This window comes from Aquarana catesbeiana, linkage group LG04 (assembly GCF_042186555.1).
Source record: "Aquarana catesbeiana isolate 2022-GZ linkage group LG04, ASM4218655v1, whole genome shotgun sequence".
Taxonomy (NCBI): Eukaryota; Metazoa; Chordata; class Amphibia; order Anura; family Ranidae; genus Aquarana; species Aquarana catesbeiana.
In genome coordinates, this window is record NC_133327.1 from 618,492,450 (window position 1) to 618,516,574 (window position 24,125).

Here is a 24,125-nt window from a genome sequence, read left to right on the forward strand (position 1 = left end):
TGCCTGTTTTTAACCCCAAAAAAGGGGTTAACCACTTGACCACTCGGTACTTAAACCCCCTTCCTAACCAGACCAATTTTCAGCTTTCGGTGCTCTCACATTTTGAATGGCAATTACTCAGTCATGCAACACTGTACCTATATGAAATTTTTGTCCTTTTTTTTCACACAAATAGAGCTTTCTTTTGGTGGTATTTAATCACCGCTGGGTTTTTTATTTTTTGTGCTATAAAAGAAAAAAGACCGAAAATTCTGTTAAAAAAATGCATTTTTCTTCGTTTCTGTTATAAAATTTTGCAAATTAGTAATTTTTCTTCATATATTTTGGCCAAAATTTATACCGCTACATATCTTTGGTAAAAATAACCCAAATCGGTGTATATTATTTGGTCTTTGTGAAAGTTATAGAGTCCACAAGCTATGGTGCCAATCTCTGAAAATTGATCATATCTGAAGTACAGATGGCCTATCTCATTTCTTGAGACCCTAACAAGCCAGGAAAGTACAAATATCCCCCACATGACCCCTTTTTGGAAAGTAGACATTCCAAGGTATTTAGTAAGAGGTATGGTGAGTTTTTTGAAGTTGTAATTTTTTCCCACAATTCTTTGCAAAATCAAGATTTTTTTTTTTCTTTTTTTTTTTTTCACAAAATTGTTATATTAGCAAGTTATTTCTCACACACAGCATATGCATAGCACAAATTACACCCAAAAAAACATTCTGCTACTCCTCCTGAGTATGGCAGTACCACATGTGTGAGACTTTTACACAGCGTGGCCACATACAGAGTCCCAAAATGCAGGGAGCGCCATCAGACGTTCTAGGAGCATAAATTACACATATAATTTCTTGACTACCTCTTACACTTTTGAAGGCCCTGGAGAACCAGGACAATGGAAATACCCCAAAAATGACCCCATTTTGGAAAGAAAACAACCCAATGTATAACTTATGAGGCATATGGAGTCTTTTGAACATGTCATTTTTTTCTACAAGTTTTTGGAAAATGTGTAAAGAAAATGAAAACACATTTTTTTTACACAACGTTGTCCATTTACACAATATTTCTAACACATAGCATGTACATACCAAAAATTACACCCCAAAATAGATTCTCCTTCTGAGTACGGCGATACCACATGTGTGAGACTTTTCCACAGCGTGGCCACATACAGAGGCCCAACCTGCAGGGAGCACCATCAGGTGTTCTGGGGACATAAGTTTCAAATTTAATTTGATTACCTATTACACTTTTGTGAGGCACTGTAGTGGCATGGATGTGGCATGGATATAGCATGGATGATAACTGATGTGGCATGGATGAGCATGAATGGGGATGGATGAGCTGTGGATGGGGATAGCTGAGCATGAATGAGTATGGCCGGGTACAGCTGAGTACAGATGTGTACGGCTGAGTATGGCTGGGTATAGATAGGATGGCTGGATATGGCTGAGTACGACTGGGTACGGCTGAGTACGGCTGGGTACGGCTGAGTATGGCTGGGAACGACTGAGTATGGCTGGGAACGACTGAGTATGGCTGGGTATGGCTGAGTATGGCTGGGTATGGCTGAGTATGGCTGGGAACGACTGAGTATGGCTGGGAACGACTGAGTATGGCTGGGAACGACTGAGTATGGCTGGGTATGGCTGAGTATGGCTGGGAACGACTGAGTATGGCTGGGAACGACTGAGTATGGCTGGGTATGGCTGAGTACGGCTGGGTATGACTGAGTACGGCTGGGTATGGCTGAGTATGGCTGGGAACGACTGAGTATGGCTGGGTATGGCTGAGTATGGCTGGGAACGACTGAGTATGGCTGGGTATGGCTGAGTACGGCTGGGTATGACTGAGTACGGCTGGGTATGGCTGAGTATGGCTGGGAACGACTGAGTATGGCTGGGAACGACTGAGTATGGCTGGGAACGACTGAGTATGGCTGGGAACGGCTGAGTACGGCTGGGTATGACTGAGTACGGCTGGGTATGGCTGAATACAGCTGGGTACGGCTGGGTATGACTGAGTATGGCTGGGTATGACTGAATACGGCTGGGTATGGCTGAGTATGGCTGGGTATGGCTGAGTACGGCTGGGTACGGCTGAGTATGGCTGGGTATGGCTGAGTATTGCTGGGTATGGCTGAGTATGGATGGGTATGGCTAATTATGGATGGGGTTGCAGAACAAGTTGCACAAGTAGAAGCGGAGCCTTAAGCTGGGTTCACACTACTGCATATTGGATGTGGGTTTTTGCGCATCCAATTCGCATGTTATTAGATTGTGACTGGGTCTCTATGGAGCCTGTTCACACATCTCCAGAGCAGCTTTCATACTTGCCAACAGTCCCGATTAATTTCCCAGGTCAATCCAGATTTTGGGACCCCTGTCCCGATCGGAGCTCGTCCTGATTAATTTCCCGGGATTTTGCCTTTGTCCCGAGAAAATCAGGAATGTTTTAGGAAAAAGTGGCCGGCAGGCTACAAAAAGATGGTCGCCGCTGCCGTCACGAGGATTATTTCCCCATGTGTACAGTGGAGAGGGGAGGGGCAGCCAATCAGCTTATCCCCTTTCCACTGAACACACACACGAGAAAGCCAGGAACTGCCAGGAACTGTAGCTGCCGAGCTGCTGGGGTACACAGATCGCTCTGTAAGGAGGGCTCCACTGCTGCTGTCAGGGACACTGAAGCATAGCTCCCAACTGTCCCTGATTTCAAGGGACTGTCCCTGATTTCGAGTAATGTCCCTCTGTCCCTCTTTCCTCCACATTTGTCCCTCATTTTGGTCTGATCTATATAGTTGTATATAAAATGCACTTTTATCTTTCAAAAAGTATTTCCCAGTGCTAAACTTTTTACCCAATGTCTGAATTGCTGCATTTGTTTAAAAGCCAATATAAAGTAATAGTAGTGGTAAAAATAAAGCCCTTGTGGATTTAATTAACCTTCTTTTTGGTTAATTCTCCTTTTAGGGGTGTGTGACAGGGGCGTGTCCTATGCCTACATACGTTTGTTAGGAGGTGTCCCTCATTCCCATCTCAAAATGTTGGGAGGTATGCTGAAGTAAGGAGGGCTCCATTGCTTGGTGACACAGATCGCTCTGTAAGGAGGGCTCCGCTGCTGCCAGCTGCTGGGGACACTGAAGTAAGGAGGGCTCTGTTGCTGGGGGACACAGATCTGTAAGGAGGGCTCCGCTACTGGGGGACACCAGATGTAAAGGAGGGCTCCATTGCCGGGGACACCAGATGTAAAGGAAGGCTCCGCAGCTGGGGACACCAAATGTAAAGGAGGGCTCAGCTGCCGGGAACACCAGATGTAAAGGAGGGCTCCGTGGCTGGGGACACCAGATGTAAAGGAAGGCTCTGTGGCTGGGGACACCAGATGTAAAGGAGGGCTCCTCTGCTGGGGAAACCAGATGTAAGGAGGGGCTCTGCTGCCAGGGACACAGATCTGTAAGGAGGGCCTCTGCTTCTGGAGGCACCTGATCTAAGGATGGACTCTGCTGGGAGCACCTGGTGGCAGGCGGCGTGGCAGGTGACACGCTCAGGGGTCCCACTGATTCAGCATTATGGTGAGTTGAATGATTTCATTCTATATTACAATGTAATAATAGTAATAATGCGCTTCAATCATCCTGACACCACAACAACCATGGTGCTGGGATAATTGAAGCGCTAATACCAGGTGTTTGGAGTATCTTTATCTGCTGATTTGTTAAACTCTGGAATACGCATTTCTATTGTGATGTAGGATCTGGGCCTGCTGTCCCTTTATCCCTCTTTCCTTCCTTCTCTCTCCTTCCCTCCTTCTTTCCTTCTTCCTCTCTCCCTCCCTCCCTCTTTTCCCCTTTCTTTCTCCATCTCTCATTCATCTCAGACTCTAACCACACCCCCATTTGAACCACGCCCACATAAGCCACGCCCATTATTTCGCTTAAACCACACCTATTTTTCAGCATGGTGCGCTGCATTTTTCTTTTTCATTTTTTCCCACGAACGCATGCCCCGCCCCCTAATTATAATAAGACTCCGCCTACAGCCAAAAACTTGTCCCTATAAATTTTTTTACAATGTTGGCAACTATGGGCTTTGCACAGGAGTCCTGGGGACCAGGATGCACCGGACCTCTTCTGTGAGCCGCCCCTTACAGCAGTGTGAACCCAGCCTTACTGTTTACAAAACATTTTCTGTGTTGCCTTATTTCATCCACCCCTTGAGGTGTGTATGAGAGACCTGCAATCTGTATAGACAATGCGTGACTGTTACTATCAAGATCCTCTTTATTTTCATAGAAAACATAGGCAGCAGCCAGCAAAACTTAAAAAAAAAGTGCCTGCTGTCAGAAAAAAAGACAACAAAGTTTCCGTTTTCCAGAGACAAACATGGCCGCCAAGCACTAACTCCTTTATAAGGATAGAAAGGCGGAGCTTGTTTTTTCAGATTCCAATAGGCTCAGGAAAAGCAAGCCCCGCCTGAGTCCATGCAGTTCCGCCCACGCTGCTTCTGCGGGCGTAGCCTAGAGCTTGGACGGCCAATGAACAGACAGACGAGCCCTAAAGGCGGCCAATGAGGAGAAGCGCTGCGCTGGTCACGTGAACGCGAAGTGTCTCGGTATGGTTTCCGGGAAGTGCGGGTAGTGTGTGTAGCCGGAGATGGTGGGTGGCAGCCAGTTAGAGAATGCCAATCCGCTCATCTATCAGCGGAGCGGGGAGCGCCAGGTGACCGCACAGGACGAGGATGAGGAGCTGCACGATAAGATCGACGATCGGGAGATATTTGATATCCTGAGATGACCGCTGGAGGGCGCCATCCCCGCACTGCTGGGGGTGCACGGTTTTATATTCTACTAGCATGGACCGAGCTCACATAAGGGGGAGGGGTGCCTGCCTGGTATTGTGCTCTGCACTGATCAGCCATAACATTATGACCAGTGACAGGTAAAAGTTTTATCACTGACTATCTGGTTACACTGGCACCTGAAAGTGGGTGGGATCTAAGAGGCAGGAAGTGAACATGTTGTCCCTGAAGTTGATAGGTTGGAAGCAGAAAGCGTTAAGATTTGAGTGGCTTTGAGAAGAGCCAAGTTGTAATGACTAGAAGACTGGGTCAGAGCAGAACTGCGGCTCCTGTGGGATGTTCTCAGTCTGCAGTGTAAAGGACCCACCAAAAGTCACCCAAGGAAGGAAAACTACCAGCCGGGTCCTGGGCAGCCAAGACTCCTAAATGTGGAGAAGGTTGCTCCATGTAATCAAATCCAATAGAAGAACTACTGGAGCTCGGATTGCTGACAAAGTGCATGCTGGTTGTGATAGAAAGGTGTCAGGAGACACCGGAGGACGTTTGTTGTGTGTGGTGCCACGTCCGGTCAGGGTGCCATGCTGACCCGTGTCCACAGCCAAAATTGTCTACAATGATCATGTGAGCATCAGAAGTGGAGGACAGAGCAATGGAGGAAGGTGGTCTGGTCTGGAGAGTCATGTTTTCTATGGGGGTATGTGAGACATGGTGCCAGGATAAAGTATGGGAAGAAGACCAGTGGAAGGATCTGCTGTGATGGTGCCAGATATCACAACATACCTTCAGAGGTCTAGTGAAGTCCAAGTCTCATCAGATCAGGGCTGTTTTGACAGCAGAAAGGGGACCTACCCAATATTAGGTGGGTAGCCATAATGTTATGGCTGATCACTGTATGATAAAACTGATCTCCCTCCATGTGAGCTCTGTACAGCCGGAGACTCCACATATCATGTAACTGCTTAGAGGAAAAGTCACGTTCCTGTGTACCCCTATGTGAGCTCTGTACAGCCGGAGTTGTATTTATTTATATGTTTATTTCAGGTACTTGTATAGCGCTGTTAATTTACGCAGCGCTTTACATATACATTGTATATTCACATCAGTCCCTACCCTCAAGGAGCTTACAATCTAAGGTCCCTAACTCTCATTCATACATACTAGGGACAATTTAGACAGGAATAGTGGTGGCCACTCATGCAGGGCGCAGGGGCGCTGCCCCCCTAATCCATGCGTCCGGCCCCTAATCTACATGCAAGGAGCTGGACGCATGGATTCCAATGGGTTTTTTTTTTTTTTTTTTTTTGGAAGCACATAATTAAATCCAGAGAAAAGGGTGCTGCGCCCCGAGACCACCCAGTTGTGTGACATTAGCGAATAATATTGGCTTCCTGTTTCTCCTCCTGGCCAATTAGGAAGTGGGTCTTGAGACCTGATTGGCCGGGGAACGAAGCAACCACTGGGACTGGGGGGGAGGCAGGCCTTGACCTGGATGGAGTAAATGCAGGGGCTGACAGGCGAGCAATGCGGCAATCGAGCGATGGGGGGGGGGTCACAGGCTGGCCCAAGAAAATTGAGCACCACCTGCCACTGGCCAGGAGCCAATTATTGTTATACAGGATTTGTACAGTTTGCATGGCGCTTTACAATATAAAAAGGAGACAATACATTACCAATATAATGAAATACAAGAGGGTTAGGAGGATCCTGCTTCTGCAAGCTTACAATCTAATAGAGAGGGAATGGTGGGACAAAAGTTAGGGGCTGCGAGGGATGAACTGATGGAAGAAGTAGAAAATTTGGTTGTTAGCTGAAGGCAGGATAGGCCTCCCTGAAGAAATACATTTTCAGGAATCATCCATAAGTGGACAGAATAGGAGATAACCAGACAGATTGGGGTAGTGAGTTCCAGAGGATGGGAGAGGCTCTGGAGAAGTCCTGGAGATGAGCATGGGAGGAGCGGAGAGGACACTTTGGGTGATATTTGGAGACAAGATTGGTGATGTAGTGTGGGGCAGAGTTTGAATGGCTTTGTATGTTGTTAATGTTTGGAATTTTTGTTCATGGGGCAATGGGAAGCCAGTAGAGGGATTGGCAGAGAGGGGTGGTGGACACTAGGGCTGAAACAACTAATCGATTAATCAACAACTAATCGATTATGAAATTAATCGATTACTATTTTCATAATCGATTAATCGGCCAGTAACATAATGGGGTTAAAAAAAAACTAAAATGATCCCTTTATAGTACAAAAAGAGCAAATCGCTACTGTAGATGGTACTTTCACAGTTCTACAGTAAAAAATGAACCCCTTACAGTAGTGATTATCTGCTTTTTTTTTGTACTATAAAGGGCTAATTTTAGTTTTTTTAACCCCATTATGTTACTAAACATCTTAGACCTGGTTCACATCTATGTGTTTTTTGGTGCTTTTTTGCAGAAGTGCACTGCAGTTCATTAACATGGTTTCCCATTGGACACGTTCACATCTATGCTTTTTTCAGCCGCTGCGTATTTGGAAAGGGTCAGGGACTTTTTTTTAACGCAAAAACTGTGCTCTTTTGGTTCAATATACTTCAATGGAGAAGCTGCAGAAAAGCATTTAATGCATTTTGCAGCAATTTGTGTTTTTTAATCTGCCCAACAACAAATTGGCCAAAAAAAAAAGCAAAAACGCGAATCGCCGCAAAATCACATGCGCAAAAATTAAAACACACAGCAAAAAGCACTGCAGAAACAGATCAAAAGCAAACTGCCTAGGTGTGTACCGAGCCTTATTCTGGCCACCCGGATCAATTTTCAGATGAGAATATTCAGACGAAAAATCTTTGTACATTCGCTGAATGAAAGAATGTGGTTTGAAATTTTCACTTGTTTTTAACATTCTGTTTTTAAAATGAAAGTAATTTCTGAACGAAAACCACATCCACTGTCTGAAAATTCCTTTGACCAAGAAGTTTTCTATTTCCAAATTTTCCCGTCACTGTGGTTGAAAATGAACGTCGACTTGACCCCACTAACGATTAGAAAATCGAACGAACGTTCTTAAAATAAAATTTTTTTTTTGAAGGAAGACATTTGATCTGAGTCTGAAAATGTTTATCAGATTCACCCTTTAATAGTATGTACAGTATATCTCTTCTCTAACAATTTATACAGTATATCTCTTCTGTCTGTTATTCTCAGAGTGAATTAGATATTTTGCTCCCTAACCATATAGTTAGTTATTTATATTTACTGCTGCATAGAGATATTTAAGAATTGCCTTTTTTTTAAACTTTACATATTAACTAAACTATATGCCACACTTTTTTTTTTTTTTTTTTTAAAGGTTATTAACCGATTAATCGATTAATCGGCCAACTAATCGATTATGAAAATAATCGTTAGTTGCAGCCCTAGTGGACACTGAACGGTTTTAGGGTAGAGGAGTCTGGCAGCAGCGTTCATGATAGACTAATCTACCAGCATGTTTTTGGAGGAAACCAGAGCAGCCGGAGGAAACCCGCACAGGGAGAACATGCAAACTTCATGCAGATAGTGTCATAGTTGGGTTTCGAACTGGCAACCCTAGTGCTTCCAGGGTGTAGAAGGTAACCACTTCAGCCCCAGAAAGTTTTACCCACTTCATGACCAGGCCATTTTTTGTAATCTGGCACTGCGTTATTTTAACTGCCAATTACACGATCGTGCGATGCTGTACCCAAATAAAATTGATGTCCTTTTTTTCCCACAAATAGAGCTTTGTTTTGGTGGTATTTGATCACCTCTGCTGTTATTTTGTGCGCTAGAAACAAAAACAAAAAAAAACTGACCGTTTTAAAAAAAAAAAACACATTTTTACTTTCTGCTATAAAACACATTAAAAAAAATAAAATTTCTTCATCAGTTTAGGCCAATATGTATTCTGCTACATATTTTTAGTAAAAAAAATTCCAATAAGCGTATTTTGATTGGTTTGCGCAAAAGTTATAGTGTCTACAAACTAGGGGATAGATTTATGTAACTTTTTTTTTTCCTCTAGTAATTGCAGTGATTAGCGAGTTTTAGCGGGACTGCAACATTGCAGCAGACAAATCGGACACCTAACTGACACTTTTTTTGTGGACCAGTAACATTACAGTAATCGGTGCTAAAAATATGCACTGTCACTGTACTAATGACACTGGCAGGGAAGGGTTTAACATCAGGAGCGATCAAAGGGTTAAGTGTGTGCCTAGGAGGTGCTTGCTAACTGTGGGGGGGATGCTCTGAAGAGACAGAGATCGGCGTTCCTGCCTCTCCCGGGAACGATCGCTGGTGGCTGGCGGACATCGGGTCCCACTGATTGACATCCTCTGTGTTCAATCAGCTCCTGACCGCGCCTCCAGCATCGTGCGCAAGCCCCCCCCCCCCCGCAGCTAATGCACAAAATGACATACAGGTACGTGACTTCACGCAATAGAGCCGACCTGCCTCAGTAAGTAGGAGTGGTTAAAGGAAACCTTACTTCTCATGTGACTGCATAGCGGAAAACTGGCATCCCTCTGTGTGAGTTCTGTACAATGTGCAGTCAGAATGTCTGTAACGCTCTTGGAGAAATGACATTCACAAATCTCCAAACTGCACATTCATGTACAATGGAGTGTAATTCTGAATCTCTGGGCAGGACAGAGCTTATGTGAGGATGGCAGATTTCCTGCAAGCAGTGTTACATAAGAGTACTGGCTTTCCTCTATCCCTCATAGAAGCTCTGCAGCAGAGGATGCAGAGTGTCAGCACTGATTGAAGGAGAACTGGCATCCACACACCCCCAATGTAGTGATCTGTACAGTATAAGGATGCAGGGGGTGTACAATCAATTATATATACATTTATTATGAGTCACTGGGCAGGGCAGAGCCCATATAAGGATGGCACTGAAAGCTGTGTTATATGAGGGTACTGGCATTCCTGTATCTCCCATATGAGCGCTATGCTGCAAGGGATGCAGAATGTCTGATAGGAGGTTCGGGGATGCCTGCTCTCCTACAATGTGAGCTGCCTGGGGATGCAGGGGGTGCACAATTTCATTTAACAGTTGCATGTATTTCTGTATCCCTAGACAGGACAATGCTCACATAGAGAATACAGGCTTTCCTGCAAGAAGTGTTACATGAGGAACCTGACATCTGCCAAATGGGTACTGCCCTTCAAGAGAATGCAGAATTCCATGTAACGCTGTAGGGTAGCTGACCTCCCTGTATTCCACACCTGAGCTTTAGGCAGCCAGGGGATGCGGAATGTCATGTAGAACTGCTTCTAAGAGACGTGACATCCCAAAATCTCCTACTTGAGCTCTGTCCAGACAAGGGATGCAGAGGTGCACCATTTTATATTAGTTATATAAGCTTTTTCATCAGTGGGATGGCAGTGCTTGCAGAGGGGCGAGGGTGCAAGGATGTCAGCTTTTTTGGGAGCAGTGTAATATGGGGCAACTGGCGTTATAACAACCCCCATGTCGACTTTAATTTTAAACTAGGAAAAAGAGATGCAAAGCTATAAAATCACCACACTGGTGAATATATACATTCATCATAGCACAACCTTTACCAAAATGCACTATTGAAAAAGAACTGACTGCTAGAGATGCAATATAATATATTCGCCTCATTATCCTTAACATGTTACATCTCATTCGTTCTATCAATGACCCGGAGCACCCTCTGAGCCTGGAAGAGCTGAATGTTTTGGAGGAGATGCGAGTCAAGGTACAGTACATGTCTGTATATTCATGGCTGTGTTTATATAAGTTGTGTGTGTGTGTGTGTGTATATATAAATATATATATATATATATATATATATATATATATAGTATGTGTATTCTCTATCGCCCTTCAACCAAGTGAAGTGATCAAATACATACACAAAAGAAGTAGATAATGAACACTAAGGCCCCTGTCACACGGGCGCCTCCGTGGAACGGATTCCTTTTGCTCAGCTGCGGATTGCTCCACCGATCCCCGCTGAGCAGACAGATGACCGATTCATCTCCGCTCACTGTGCAGAGCAGACCCAGTCCCGCTCTCCTCTATGGGGAAATTGGGTGAAAACGGACCGCCTGTCCCATATTTTTTTTTTTTTTTCATCCTATCTGGTCCGATATGCCTGATGGCTGGAAGATAGGACTACCATCCTCTGGTTTTTGTGGATGTCAGCGGACATTTCACCACTGAAATCAACCGCTCCATAGGGGAGACTTGAGGGTCCGAACAGATCTGCCTGAAAAACTGACAGTTGGACCTGATCAGGCAGCCCGTGTAAAAGAGCCCTAAATTAAAAAGTCCAATGAAATTGTGATCAAAAGAGAGAGGCAAACAAAATTTTTTTTTTTTTTTTTTTTTTTAACACTCCTCTTTCCATGTAAAATCCCTTCCATAAAATGTGGATAGAAATCAATTTCCTTCAATGTATGTGATCTTATCCCCTGTAATAGAGGGGATTCCACCACCTTGTGACATGGTTCAAAAGTGCCTCTTACCAGATCGCTCATGTTATGATGGCTCATGTTATAAATGGTCATAATGAGCTCAGCACAACATATCCAAGGATGGCACCACCATGCCAAATGGACGCTAACTACAGCCGATGTCACTAATGGATGCAAAGTAAACCCACCGTGAAGTATGTTAAAAAAAAAAAAAAAAAAAAGTTTCCTTTATTTAAAAAGTGATTTCCACATTACATGGGTGCAACGTAACAGTAAAACTGATTCCCTACAGAAAAATGTATAGCAGGCTGATAGCTCCGCCATACAATATGCTCAATCGGACCGGCAACCAGCATAGGCTGATGCGTGTTGATGTCACAAACGAGCCACGCCCAACATGTTTCGTCTGACTGATGTCTTCGGGGGATAGGCTATCCCCCAATATAACAAACTGATTCTCACATTTATCTTAGTTTACTATAGCATTTGGGAAGCATTAATTACATCACCAGTGCCATTTGGATGGATGATTTTTGTTGCATTTTTGTCCACATTTCTTGCTGGTATCAAAGACAAATGTTTATTTGTATGATGTAGGTAAATGACGATGAGGGCTCCGTGTCTGTAGAATTCACCCCTACAATCCCGCACTGCAGCATGGCCACCCTTATAGGACTGTCTATTAAAGTTAAGCTTCTGCGCTCTCTGCCCGAGAGGTTTAAGGTAAGTGAAATATTTGAGTTTAGAGGTCAACCGATATATTGGTGTTTTTTACTTAATCGGCTTTGGCCAATTGTGCTGATAAAAAAGGCCGATAATCAGCATGACTTGCAAATGACTTCTGTAATAGAAGTCAATACAAGTTGCCTGAAATGTGAAGCAACTTCTTTCCTCTCTGGGCAGCCTGCCAAATCTGATAAAAAGAACCTGAAGAGATACAATGTTTACACTTATGAATGAACTAAACTCTGTGTGTAGAAGCTCTCAGTTTAACCATTTAAAGACTAAATCTTTTCTGACATTTGTTGCTTACAAGTAAAAATCCTGTATTTTCTGCTAGAAAATCACTTGGAACCCCCAAACATTATAATATATAATATTATATTATTATTATTTTTTTTTTTTTTTTTTTAGCAGAGACCCTAGGGAATAAAATAGCGGTTGTTGCAATATTTTATGGCACGCGGTATTGGGGCTGCGGCCTTTCAAACGCAATTTTGAAACTAAGCAGTAAAGTTAGCCCATTTTTTTTCGTCCAAAAGTTTTGATTACCTGTTTTTGTGTATTTAATATTTAAGATAGTTTTTTTTTTTTAATCTAAATTCTACATACAAGTGAACTGATTGGAGGTTTGTTTTGTTTAATAAATGTTTAAATGTAAAAAATTTTCTGTATCACTTAAGGTTGCTTCCACACTGGAGCAGGCAGGCGTTGATGGTAAAACGCTGCTAGTTTTAGCGGCGCTTTACCGTCATTTTAGCGGCGCTATTCGGCTGCTAGCGGGCGCTTATAACCCAGCTAGCAGCCGAGGAAGGGGTTAAATGCGCCCCTGAAGCGCTGCTGCCGAAACGCTTTGCAGGCGCATTCATTTCAATGGGCAGGAGTGGTGGAGCAGCGGTATACACTGCTCCAAAGATGCTGCTTGCAGGACTTTTTTTTTTAACATCCTGCCAGCGCATCGCCTCAGTGTGAAAGCACTCAGGCTTTCACACTGAGACTGCAGGGGATCCGTTTTACAGGCACTATTTTTAGCCTAAAAGCGCCTGAAAAACGCCCCAGTGTGAAAGGGGTCTAACTGTTAGATTTTATGAGATGAAGGGGGAAAAAAAAAAAGAAAAAATCGGCCTAATATATCTGCCCCAAAAAATCGGCATCACACATCGGCCACCGCGATTTCTAAATATCGGCCAGAGAAAAACCCATATCGGTCGACCTCTATTTGAGTTCCTACACTCCATAATTCTAGATGATGATTTTTATGTAGCTCTCTTATTAGTGGACAGTTAGTGTATGTATATCCATTTCTTTTTTTGGATAGACTATGAAGGGTTTAAACCTAGTCAGTTTATTTTTACTGTGTGTCCCATTAGGGAGGTTTCCTGTCCTGGACATGCAATAGGAAGTGAGTGGAAATCTCTCCAAAGCGATAGGATATGCACCTTAGATAGTTGTCACCAAAACAGGTGTCTCTACTGAAAAATTTACCCTCAATTTCTACTCTGGTGACAACTCCTAAAATCTTGCATTTCTCATCACTTTTTCTCATGCTGATGGTTACTGGGCAAATGTAGAGGGTGAATCTTTCCAGTGGGAATACAGACAGCATTTCAAAACTCAGAGGGTTTTAATCCTTCCTCACTATCCAAAACTAGGAAAAATATGTTAGCTATACATACACTTAAAATTGTAAGACCTTACACGGAACTCCCTCCCCATCCTCCCACACTCCCCAGTCCTGCTGTACTGTAGTCCCACTATCCTGCTCTGTCAGGGACTGGAAGGCCGCTTCACCAGTCCAGGGATTTGAAATCCCGGTGGCTTAATCCCCTTTCCATACCTCCTTAGCGTGTACGGACAAGAGGCATTCTAATGGGTTAGGACCATCACATGGATGGTGCTGACCAATCAGAATCTGTCTTGCTCGTCCTATTTAGTGCTATGAGGAGAGAAAGCCAGGAGGACCTCAAATCCACAGACCGGTGAAGTGGTGTTCCAGTCCCTGACAGAGCAGGATCGTGGGACTACAGTACAGCGGGACCCGGAGGGCATAGAGGGGGTCCACTGTTAGGTAACCTTACGGATTTTCTGTAAATGTAAACTTACACTTTGAGAACTCTCTACAATTTAATGTTGCCTTACTGCACAGTCACTGAAGTATAGTTTATAGCAGGGGTCTCCAAACTTTTTAAGCAAAGGGCCAGTTTACTCTCCTTCAGACTTTAGGGAGGCCGGACGGAAAACATTTAGACAAGCCTGTGAAATACTGGAAGAATATAGTCTGGTCAGATGAGACAAAAATTTAACTCTTTGGATGCCATAATACACACCATGTTTGGAGGTCAAATGGCACCGCACATCACCCCAAAAACACCCCCATACCAACAGTTAAGTTTGGAGGTGGAAATATCATGGTGTAGGGCTGTTTTTCAGCATACGGTGCTGGCAAACTTCATCTCATTGAAGGCTGAATGGAAAAATGTACCAAGACATTCTTGATAAAAATCTGCTGCCATCTACCAGGAGGTTGGAGATTTCACCAAGACAATGATCCCAAACACAAAGCCTAGGAAACGCTCAATTGGTTTCAAAGAAAATAAAGCTGCTAGAATGGCCCACTCAATCACCTGACTTGAATCCAATAGAAAATCTATGGAAAGAACTAAAGATCAGAGTTCATAGAAGAGGCCCACTGAACCTTCAAGATTTGAAGACTATGTGGAAGAATGGGCCAAAATCACACCTGAGCAATGCAGGCGACTAGTTTCTCCATACAGGAGGCGTCTTTAAGTCCATAAACTTGTACAATGGTGCTAGAATATACAGCTGGTAAAATAAGTATCGAACACGTCACAATTTTTCTAGGTAAATATATTTCTAAAGGTGCTATTGACGTGAAATATTCACCACATGTCAGTAACAACCCATGCAAATGTCTACAAAAAATTTTGTACAAACTATTACATTTCAGTTAGCGTGTTCAATACTTTTTCCCTGTGTCATTCCATTTTATTACACATAACTTTTCCAAGGATTGTTACTGACGTGGTGAAAATGTCATGTCAATAGTACCTTAAGAAATCTAGAAAAATGGTGTTCAGTACTTATTTTACCCACTGGATATCAAGTTTAGCCGTCCATATTAGTTGATTTGCAAATAAAGTGACAAGTGCTCATTTAAAGTGCTTCAACAGCCTTGTACATTCAAAAGCTCATGCGTGGTGCTTCAACTTGTGCTCCTCCTTTTTTGCCACATGCACCAGAGAGTGCCATCTACTCCCTCGGGGAGAATATTCACAGCACACTGGCTGGAACAACAGACCCCAGACCCACAGTTTGGTATATTTCTCCTTCCTCTTTTAACTTCTCTGCCCCTTCTTCTCATCCACGTGTGGAGATTGTGTTTTTTTTTTTTTTTGTTTTTTTTATTTGGATATCCTAAAGTGCACTTGCATCATATAAAGCAATGAAGGAAGGGGAGAGGAAGTTCTAGCCTTTTTCTCACTCTACTAAAAGTGTTTTTGTTTGTCTGTGTCCCAGAGATTTAATATCTGACTTCCTGTCCTGACAGGATATGAGGAGAAATTTCCCAAGTAAAGTCAAAGACAGCAATAAAAACCCACAATCTGCTCCAGCTGTTCCCCACTCTATATTCAGCATGAAAATGCCCAACTTGAGCTAAAACATATTCATTTTGGATAAAGTGGGGAAGGATCTGAACCTCTGCCATGTTTTATTTATTGCCACCTGTGTGCCTATTGGGGAAACTTACCCTCGTTTTCTGTTGAAACAGATAGTGATGATGGGAAATCACAGAAAAAAAAAAAAAAAACTTTTTTATAGCAGAGAAGGTTCGGAGTTTCTAAGAATGTTTATACTGTCTAGCCATCCTGTCCCAGTGATGACAGCACCTCCCATTTCTTGTCCTGGTGTCACCGGGAGAGGAAGTGGGGTAAAATCTCCCCAAAGGGGTCGCGGAAATAAAAAGCTAGAAAAATAAATGGATTGGAGATTAAAGTGCTATTAAAGGCTTTCTTGTCTAAACCTGTTAAACTCACCTGCTCTGTGCAGTGGTTTTGCACAGAGCAGCTTGGATCCTCTTCTCTGGTCTCTCACTTGTGCTCTTGGTCCCTCTCTCCTGTCGAGTGCCCCCATAGCAGGCAGCTTGCAATGGGGGCACCTAAGCAGGCTCGTACCTGAGCCACGGCTCTGCGTGTCCATTCACCCACACAGCCGCGGCTCAGCCCCGCCCCCTCTCTCATATTGGCTCACTGGCTGTAATTTGAGGGAGAGTCCCTGGAGAGCCGAGGCTCTTGTGCACATTGCTGGATCGAGATGGGGCTCAGGTAAGTATTAGGGGGGCTGGGGGAGCTGCACACAGGTTTAACCTTCATGCATAAAGGTAAAAAAACCTTGAGCCTTTAGAAACACTTTAGGCATACATCAAAATGCTTTGTCTGGTGTTAGACTTTAGGGAAAATAGTTAATAGCTGGAATCCTGGCCCTTCTCACTTCTGGCCTGCCATGGACGGTGGCTAGCCGCTTTGGTGCCGGTCATATAATTTTCTCTTGTATTCATGAGCAGCTCACCCATACAGGGTATGACCAGCACGCTATCAACTTGTCAACCTTGGGTCTTTTTATTTATTTTATTGTTGTATTGAAGGGGTTTAAACTAATCAAACCATGATGTGTATCTAATGCAGATTCAATTCTAGCATTCTGACATGCTAGTAAATTATACTATACATGTGTAAAACAGAATTGTGCTTAATTTGGAAGATGATGATCATTAGAGCAGATTGGTTTCAGAGAGGGAAATTCAGCATCAGATCAGTCCTGTCCGAGAGCCCCATGGCCCCCGCCATGTCAAACACTGCCAAACCCTGAATTTACAGCAGTGGTTCTCAACCTTCCTAGTGCCATGACCCCTTGATAAAATTTCCCAAGTTGTGGGGACCCCTAACAGTAAAATTATTTTCATAGCGAGGGTTATCAGCACCTGAGGCAAGTAATTTACGCCCCTAACTCATGAACATTCAGCACTCCCTGAGTCCCTTCCACTCCACATTTTAGGATGAACCACTCTTTCTCTTTGTTCTCCTTTCTTTCTCTTTGTTCTCCTTTCTTTCTCTTTGTTCTCCTTTCTTTCTCTTTGTTCTCCTTTCTTTCTCTTTGTTCTCCTTTCTTTCTCTTTGTTCTCCTTTCTTTCTCTTTGTTCTCCTTTCTTTCTCTTTGTTCTCCTTTCTTTCTCTTTGTTCTCCTTTCTTTCTCTTTGTTCTCCTTTCCTTCCCTTTTATCTCTCTCTATCCTAATTTCTTGTTTTTTTTTCTCCCCATCCCTCTCTAGCCATATTTCTTGTTCTTTCTCTTATTCTTTCTCTCCCTTTCTTCTTTGTTACTCTCCCTTCCATGTATTCTCTCCTTTTTATTCCTTCTCTTACTCCTTGTTGGGAGAGGGGAATGGGATGAGTGGCTGTGCTGGTGGGAGTTCTAATCAGTTAACTTAGGTGCTCTTGATCAAGGCCATATGCTGATCTGAGGACTGTAATGGGGACTTTTAATGGCAACTATAATCACAGGCAGTGTTACTCACTGTGTCTCCAGCTCCGTGGTGTCTCGCAGCAGTGACACCTATGCCAAAATCAGGAGATAGGGTCTCGTCCAGCACCTCTGATGTCACTTTCCTCCCCAGTCAGCTGACCTCTAGTCTCTGCCACATGCCATGCTGTGAACTGAATGGGCAGCTGCGAAGAGGCTGAATGGGCAGCTGTGGCTCCAGAAACAGCCCAGCTGGGGGGCCACAGGCTCCAGGGACAGCCCTGGTGGGTGGCCACGAAAAGGCTGGGAGAGCTGCGTGGGCTTCAAGAACAGCCCAGGATTTGGTGACCGCTGGCAAATCGTCGTTCGACCCCCAGGTTGAGAACCACTGATTTACAGCCTAACGCTGATCCATCTACGAGGCTAACTATTAAAGAGAAATTTTATATTATGTAAGGGAATTATAAATAAAGTTGCGCTAGATTAAAAATTTCATGTAGGAGACCAAGTGAAGGTGAAACAAACCAAATCAAATGATACAAACAAGTGCAATAAATAAATAAATTAAGTTAATAAATTAAATAAATATCCAAATACATAAATAGTGGTATAAAAATAAAATTGTGAAAAATTGATAAATTAATGTCCATATACACCGAAGGTGCAAAAAATGTAGTGTCCTTAAATATGTATATACAGTTAATAAGTATATGAAGTAGTGAGTTGATGTGGGTAATGAGGACCACAACAAGTAGAAACCCGGGTGACCACCTTCGCCCTATAATGCCACAACTGGCAGAAAAGGGTCAAAACTAGGAGGTAAGACTCTGTGTGTGAGAACCCTTACCGAAGCTGGTGGACCCCCTAAGGAGCAGGGTCATACAAACAGGCAGATTAAGCCCTCTGCAGGGGACACGTAGATCTTCCAATGTCTCCGATCGTTTGATTGCCTCGGGTGGTTGGTGAGTGGGGAGTTCGCCAATTGCAATAATACACTCCTGGGATGGAAGTTCAGAATCTGTAAGAAAACACACTCGGACTTAAGGCCATGAGTGTGCAAAGAGAAGTACTCCGATCGTGTAGTAAGTTAAAAAATTGGAAACTTTAATGCTAAATAAAACGAGCAGGAGCTCGCAAAGGCATACACAAATAGGTTACATAAAAGCCGGCTAGTTAAAAAATACAAAACAGAACGCCCGTGTGCCGGGGTCACATGTGGCGTAATTGCATCAGCACAACGCACCGCCCTGCATGTTTTTCGCAATACCTTGCGGCTTCCTGGGGCACGGGCGACGTGCTGACACATCACTTAAATAACAAACATCCGAGACCAAGTCTCGTTCTCACTCGGGCGCCATATTGAAGCTCAGGCATACACAGCGGGACCAAGCCTTGTTTTCAACTCGGCGCCATATTAGGGCTCAGGGAGTACATGAAACACAAAACAAAGACCAGACCTCGATCTAGAGCTCATATGGACCGCAAGTGAAAACCAGACCTCAATCTGATGTTCACACAGGTCACATGATAGCGCTTCTATTGTATATCGATACATGCATATCATGAATAGACATAGACCTCATAATGATATATACAACAATACCAACAATCTAATACAGACTTGATGGTTACTCCAGGTATGTATAAATAAAATAAAATAAATTAGGGAAGAACAAAGGGCAAAAGGAAAATTAACTTCATATCAGTAATGCTCATATAAAGACACACAATGATAGGCAGTTATAAAAATAAAAATTAATAAAAATATATACTGACAAGCTGAATCAACCTGCCAGTATTCTAGAGGTATATTAGGAATTGTCAATAAAAGTGTTAATTTCAATATCTGTATTCAAACCAGATGTATTATGTAAGGGCCCTTCTAACCCTCTTGTATTGAATTGTATTATTGCTGTAATGTCTACCTTTTATACTGTAAAGAGCTGCGCAAACTGTTGGCGCTATATAAATCCTGTATAATAAAAAGAATGTTCCTTTGCAATACATCAAAGAGCCATAATTTATTATATTATATATTATTATTTGACATAGTAGTAATTTCCCACCCCTTTTTTGCTACTAAAGATGGTCCAATTGGCCTTTGCAATAAGAATCTAGACTATATTTGGAAGCCTTGCAGAAGCTGGATAAATGAATATCTGTGACCAGCTCAGCTATCCAATTACTAAAAGCAATTAGTTTGTGAATTACTACAGCTACAGTATGTTTGTACCTTTGTCATTAAACTAGAGGTACCCTCTCCCAAAATGTAAGGTCTTATTTTTGTTTTATGTTTTGCAGGTAGATGTCCATATTACCCCTGGAACACACGCTTCTGAACACGCAGGTGAGTGCTGGAGAGGATTCTGCTAGAAGAAAACTTTAGTCAAATGTTACGACACCCGAGAGGCCTGATCTGAGTGTATTCAAATAAAATAGTTAAAGCAAAACTATGAGCAAAACCTTATGTTTTTTTTTTTTCTTTTCATTTTGCATAGAGTGAAGGGAGGGTTATAACCCCTGTCAGTTATATTTATTTTCTGCCATCTGTGTCCCATTGGGGAGATTTGCCTTCACTTCTTATCCAATAGCCAAAGCAGGAAGTGAGGAAATACCTGCTAATTAAGCGAATCCCATCCTGTAGCTCAAGGATCTCCAAACATTCTAAACTAAGGGCCAGTTTACTGTCCTTCAGACTTTAGGGGGGCCGGACTGTGGCCATTGGGGGTAGAAAAGGTCCCGACATCAGTGGGTAAAAAATAATGTCCCATTGTTTGTTTCAGTCGGAGTAATTGTGCCTCATCATTGATGTCAGTGGGAGGAGTTGTACCCCATTGTTGGTGTTGCTGGGAAGAATTGTGGCCCATCATTGGTGTCATTGGACCCTGTTCTTTGTGTCATTTGGAATAAATTGTGGCCCATCATTGGTGTCATTAAGCCACATTGTTGGTGTCATTGGGAGGAATTGTGCCCATCATTGGTGTCATTGGGCCCTGTTGTTTGTGCCCTTTGGAGAAACTGTTCCCTTTTTATTGGGGCCCCATTGTTGGTCTCGTTGGAAGGAATAGTGTCCCTTTATTGGGCCCCATTTGTTGGTCTCATTGGGAGGAATAGTGCCACATCATTTGGTGTCATAGTGCCCCATTGTCGGTGTCACTGGCAGAAATTGTGCCCCATCATTGGTATTAGTTAGAGGAATTGTGCCCCTTCATTTGTGTCGGTGGGGGGGAATTTTGGCTTCAAAGGCCAGATAAAAGCAAAAAGGGCCGCAGTTTTGAGACCGTTACTCTAGCTGCTTGTGCCCACTTTCCCTTTGCTCACCTACCACACTGCCTACAGAAGCAAAGAGAAAAAGCCTTGTGTAAGTTCAGAGTGGCTTTGGTTGGAGATTACACGGGGCAGAAGGTTCCCTTCATGCCCATTATGTAACCAAGCTGGGGATAAGCCACTGAGGCACCCAGCACTGCATCATGGAAGCAAAGGGAGGAAAGGATGCCACCCATATTTACAGTAGATGTACACACATTTTCATCCTCCATGAATCTGCAGCTCTCATTAACCTAATTCCTGGTGATCTGCCATAACGCTCAATACCTGTCTCAGTCAAGTCTCCATTGAAGACTATAGGCAGCCAGGACACCACAGATTACGCAGGCATGGTCGTCTTGTCTCCATTCGGAAATTAGCCTAGAATATTTCCATGCAGCCATTGCTGGAACGCATTTAGACAGGAAATGACTGCAGAGAAAGTGCAATAAGATAAACAACACTAAGATTCAATAAAGGATGGGGAAAAACAATAAAAAAAAATGTATTATTACAATAAAAAGCAATTACTTATGATACACAGTACTTTATCAAACGAAATATTCAGTGAGAGTTTACATCTGCTTTAAAACTGAAGTTTTGTTAAAAATGTTTTTTTGGGCATAAAGCACTTACCTCTAATGAAGTGTACTCTACATACTGCTGGTTACTGTAAGAAAAAAATCATCCCTTGTGATGCTGGCTCCTCCTCAGTGGTGGACTTCAGCACTGCGAGGGTTAACTGCCTCAGCTCTGACAGTGCAAGATCATGCTGCTTGCCCTCCAATTCCTCTCCTCCATTCATGACTGGTAAGTTTTATATTCCTGGTGCTGTATACACACATTTTATTGTTAACTAAACTTCCGTTTTAAAAGAAGTTCGTTTTTTTTTTTTTCCTCTTTTCAAAATCATACTTGCCTAGGTGGATGCTGCATCTGTGCCCCGCCGGCTCTAAGACTGGGAACCGAGTGATCAAAGACCGCTGATCGCTCAGAGTTCCGTAAGATGGTAACTTTCAGCCCGCTGTCTGCTGAAACTTGGTCACAGGAGTGCAGAATGAACTGCACTTTTGTGATCCACGGGAGAATTACAGCCAAATGAGCTTCGGCTTTACCTGTTGCTCCTTTTGGCAAAGCACAGGTTTTCTGATTACATGTACTTGTCTGTTTAAAAAAAAAATAATAAAAAGCAACAGATTAAGGGATAATGTGCTGTTACTTTGTGTCAAATAAACACTTTTCATTATGTGTGCACTTATTGTGACTTTTCTTCTTTTAGTCAATAAACAGCTGGCGGACAAAGAACGCGTGGCGGCTGCTCTAGAGAATTCGCACTTGTTGGAAGTTGTGAACCAATGCCTGTCCGCAAGATCCTGACTCCAACAATGCCTGAATACCAAGCGAGCATCCGATGTTCACCACACCCTGCTGCTAATCTGCCTGTATTATAGCTCTTAGTGCTGCTATTGTCTGTTTTATAAGCAACGATAAATTTATAGGTATGTGTGTATAATAAAAAGTGCTTTTTTTATGTTATTTATGCCATTTTGTCTGAACTTAACAACTCTTCTTCACAAACCGGTTTCACAGAATTTTACAGTGATTGTAAAGGTGTACTTACCCTCATACTTACCTGCTCTGTGCAAGAGTTTTTCAGAGTGGCCTCGAGTGGCTCTTGCCTCTTCCCCTCCTCCTCCTCCTTTTTCAAGTGCCCATACGGAGAGCCACTTTCCATGGGGGAGGGACACCCATGCGGGCGCACTCCGAGTCCTGCTGCTGCGTCCATTGTCACAGACAGCAGGACTCAGCCCTGCCTTCCGGCTCCTGTGTCACTGGATTTGATTCACAGCAGCGGGAGTCAATGGCTCCTGCTGCTATCAATCTATTCAAAGAGGGCCCGAGACACTGGCTGGAGCTACTGGGCTTGTGCTCGTCGCTGTAAACATCGGGTTCGGGTAAGAAAAAGGGGGGGCTCAGGGGGGCAGCTGCAGCACAGGTTTTTCACCTTACTGCATAGAATGCAGTAAGGTGAAAAACTGGGACTTTACAACTCCTTTTAAGTAGAACTACAAGAACTTAATACAGAAGTCTGGGGGCTGCAAAGCATCTCAAACACGGTTAGGCTTCTTTTTTAGATGAGCTTGCCCATTTTGACGGACTCTGCTTGCTCAGCGGGGGGGATCCATTCGCTGATCCCGGCTGAGCAGGCAGGTGACAGGTGCGTCTCCGCTCACTGTTCTGAGACTGACCTGTCGGAGCCCCATTCTCTATGGGAAGATCGGATAAAAATGGACCGCCTGTCCGGTTTCATCCAATCCATCAGACGGATGGAGAATAGGGTCACCATCCATCTGGATTTGGCTGGCCGGACCAGATAGCAGCAGGTGTCAGCAGACATGTCACCGCTGACATCCGCTGCTCCATAGGGGTGAACGGAGTGTCCAATCAGGTCCGCCTAAAAAACTGACAGGGGGATCTGATCAGAAAGCCCATGTAAATGGGGCCTTATGAAAAAAATGGTATTCAAGGAAAGGATACGGCACAACCAAATGGCAAATCCACACAATGAATTGTGTAAACAAAGGTACGCAGGGGTGCACCGATATCAGTGCCAATACTAAGCATTTGCACGAGTACTTGTACAAATGCTTTGGTGCAATTTGAGCCCATACAAAATGAATGGGCTCAAATTGTACTGCAAAGAATCGAATGTAATTTGAAAACCCGGTGGGCTCAAATCACACCGCATGGTATCAGCGAGTACTTGAGCACAAGTATCGGTACTCGTTCTTAAAAAAAACAGGTATTGGTGCATCCCTACATGTAAGCACACCAAAGAACCGTTTTGGGCATCCCGATCCTGCATGCGGTTTAAAATAAGAATAGGCTATTACACACACCTTCCAGCTCTGATACCAACTCGCCCAGATCATGGTGCAGACCTCCACCTAGGCAGCCATATGCAGCACACTGTCAGCAGGATAACCAACTTGGTCTTATCTACAGAGTGCTTGACTGACCCAAAAATCTAGTGAAAAATCTAGTGAAATATGTACTCTTATTCAACACTGGGTAGGGCAGGCCTCCAGCCGAGCAAGTGGTTACTGCCCCCACCTGTAACTGGTCACTGCAGCAAGGAGCATTGGCCAGGCAACGCACTGACACCTTTACTGCCATAGTGCTATGGGCTGGGTGTTTAGTGTGCCCCTGTATTTGCAAATGTTATGTGTGCAACTAAACCTGTTCTTAAAGCACACAGATGGAAAGGTCAGTTTGGTTGGTCGCAGGCTTTTATATGTGTTGCCTTTCCAATGCTCCT

The 24,125-nt window shown here is 43.6% G+C and overlaps 1 protein-coding gene across 1 annotated transcript; it reads left to right on the forward strand.

Annotated features, from left to right (window-relative positions):
* The first annotated feature begins 4,548 nt into the window (after window positions 1–4,548).
* Window positions 4,549–22,342, forward strand: CIAO2B (cytosolic iron-sulfur assembly component 2B). The gene is made up of 5 exons (XM_073628293.1): window positions 4,549–4,778; window positions 10,443–10,522; window positions 11,841–11,966; window positions 19,802–19,847; window positions 22,086–22,342. The coding sequence occupies exons 1-5, from the start codon at window positions 4,652–4,654 to the stop codon at window positions 22,181–22,183; spliced, it is 477 nt and encodes a 158-aa protein (XP_073484394.1). The 5' UTR covers window positions 4,549–4,651; the 3' UTR covers window positions 22,184–22,342.
* The last annotated feature ends 1,783 nt before the right edge of the window (window positions 22,343–24,125 follow it).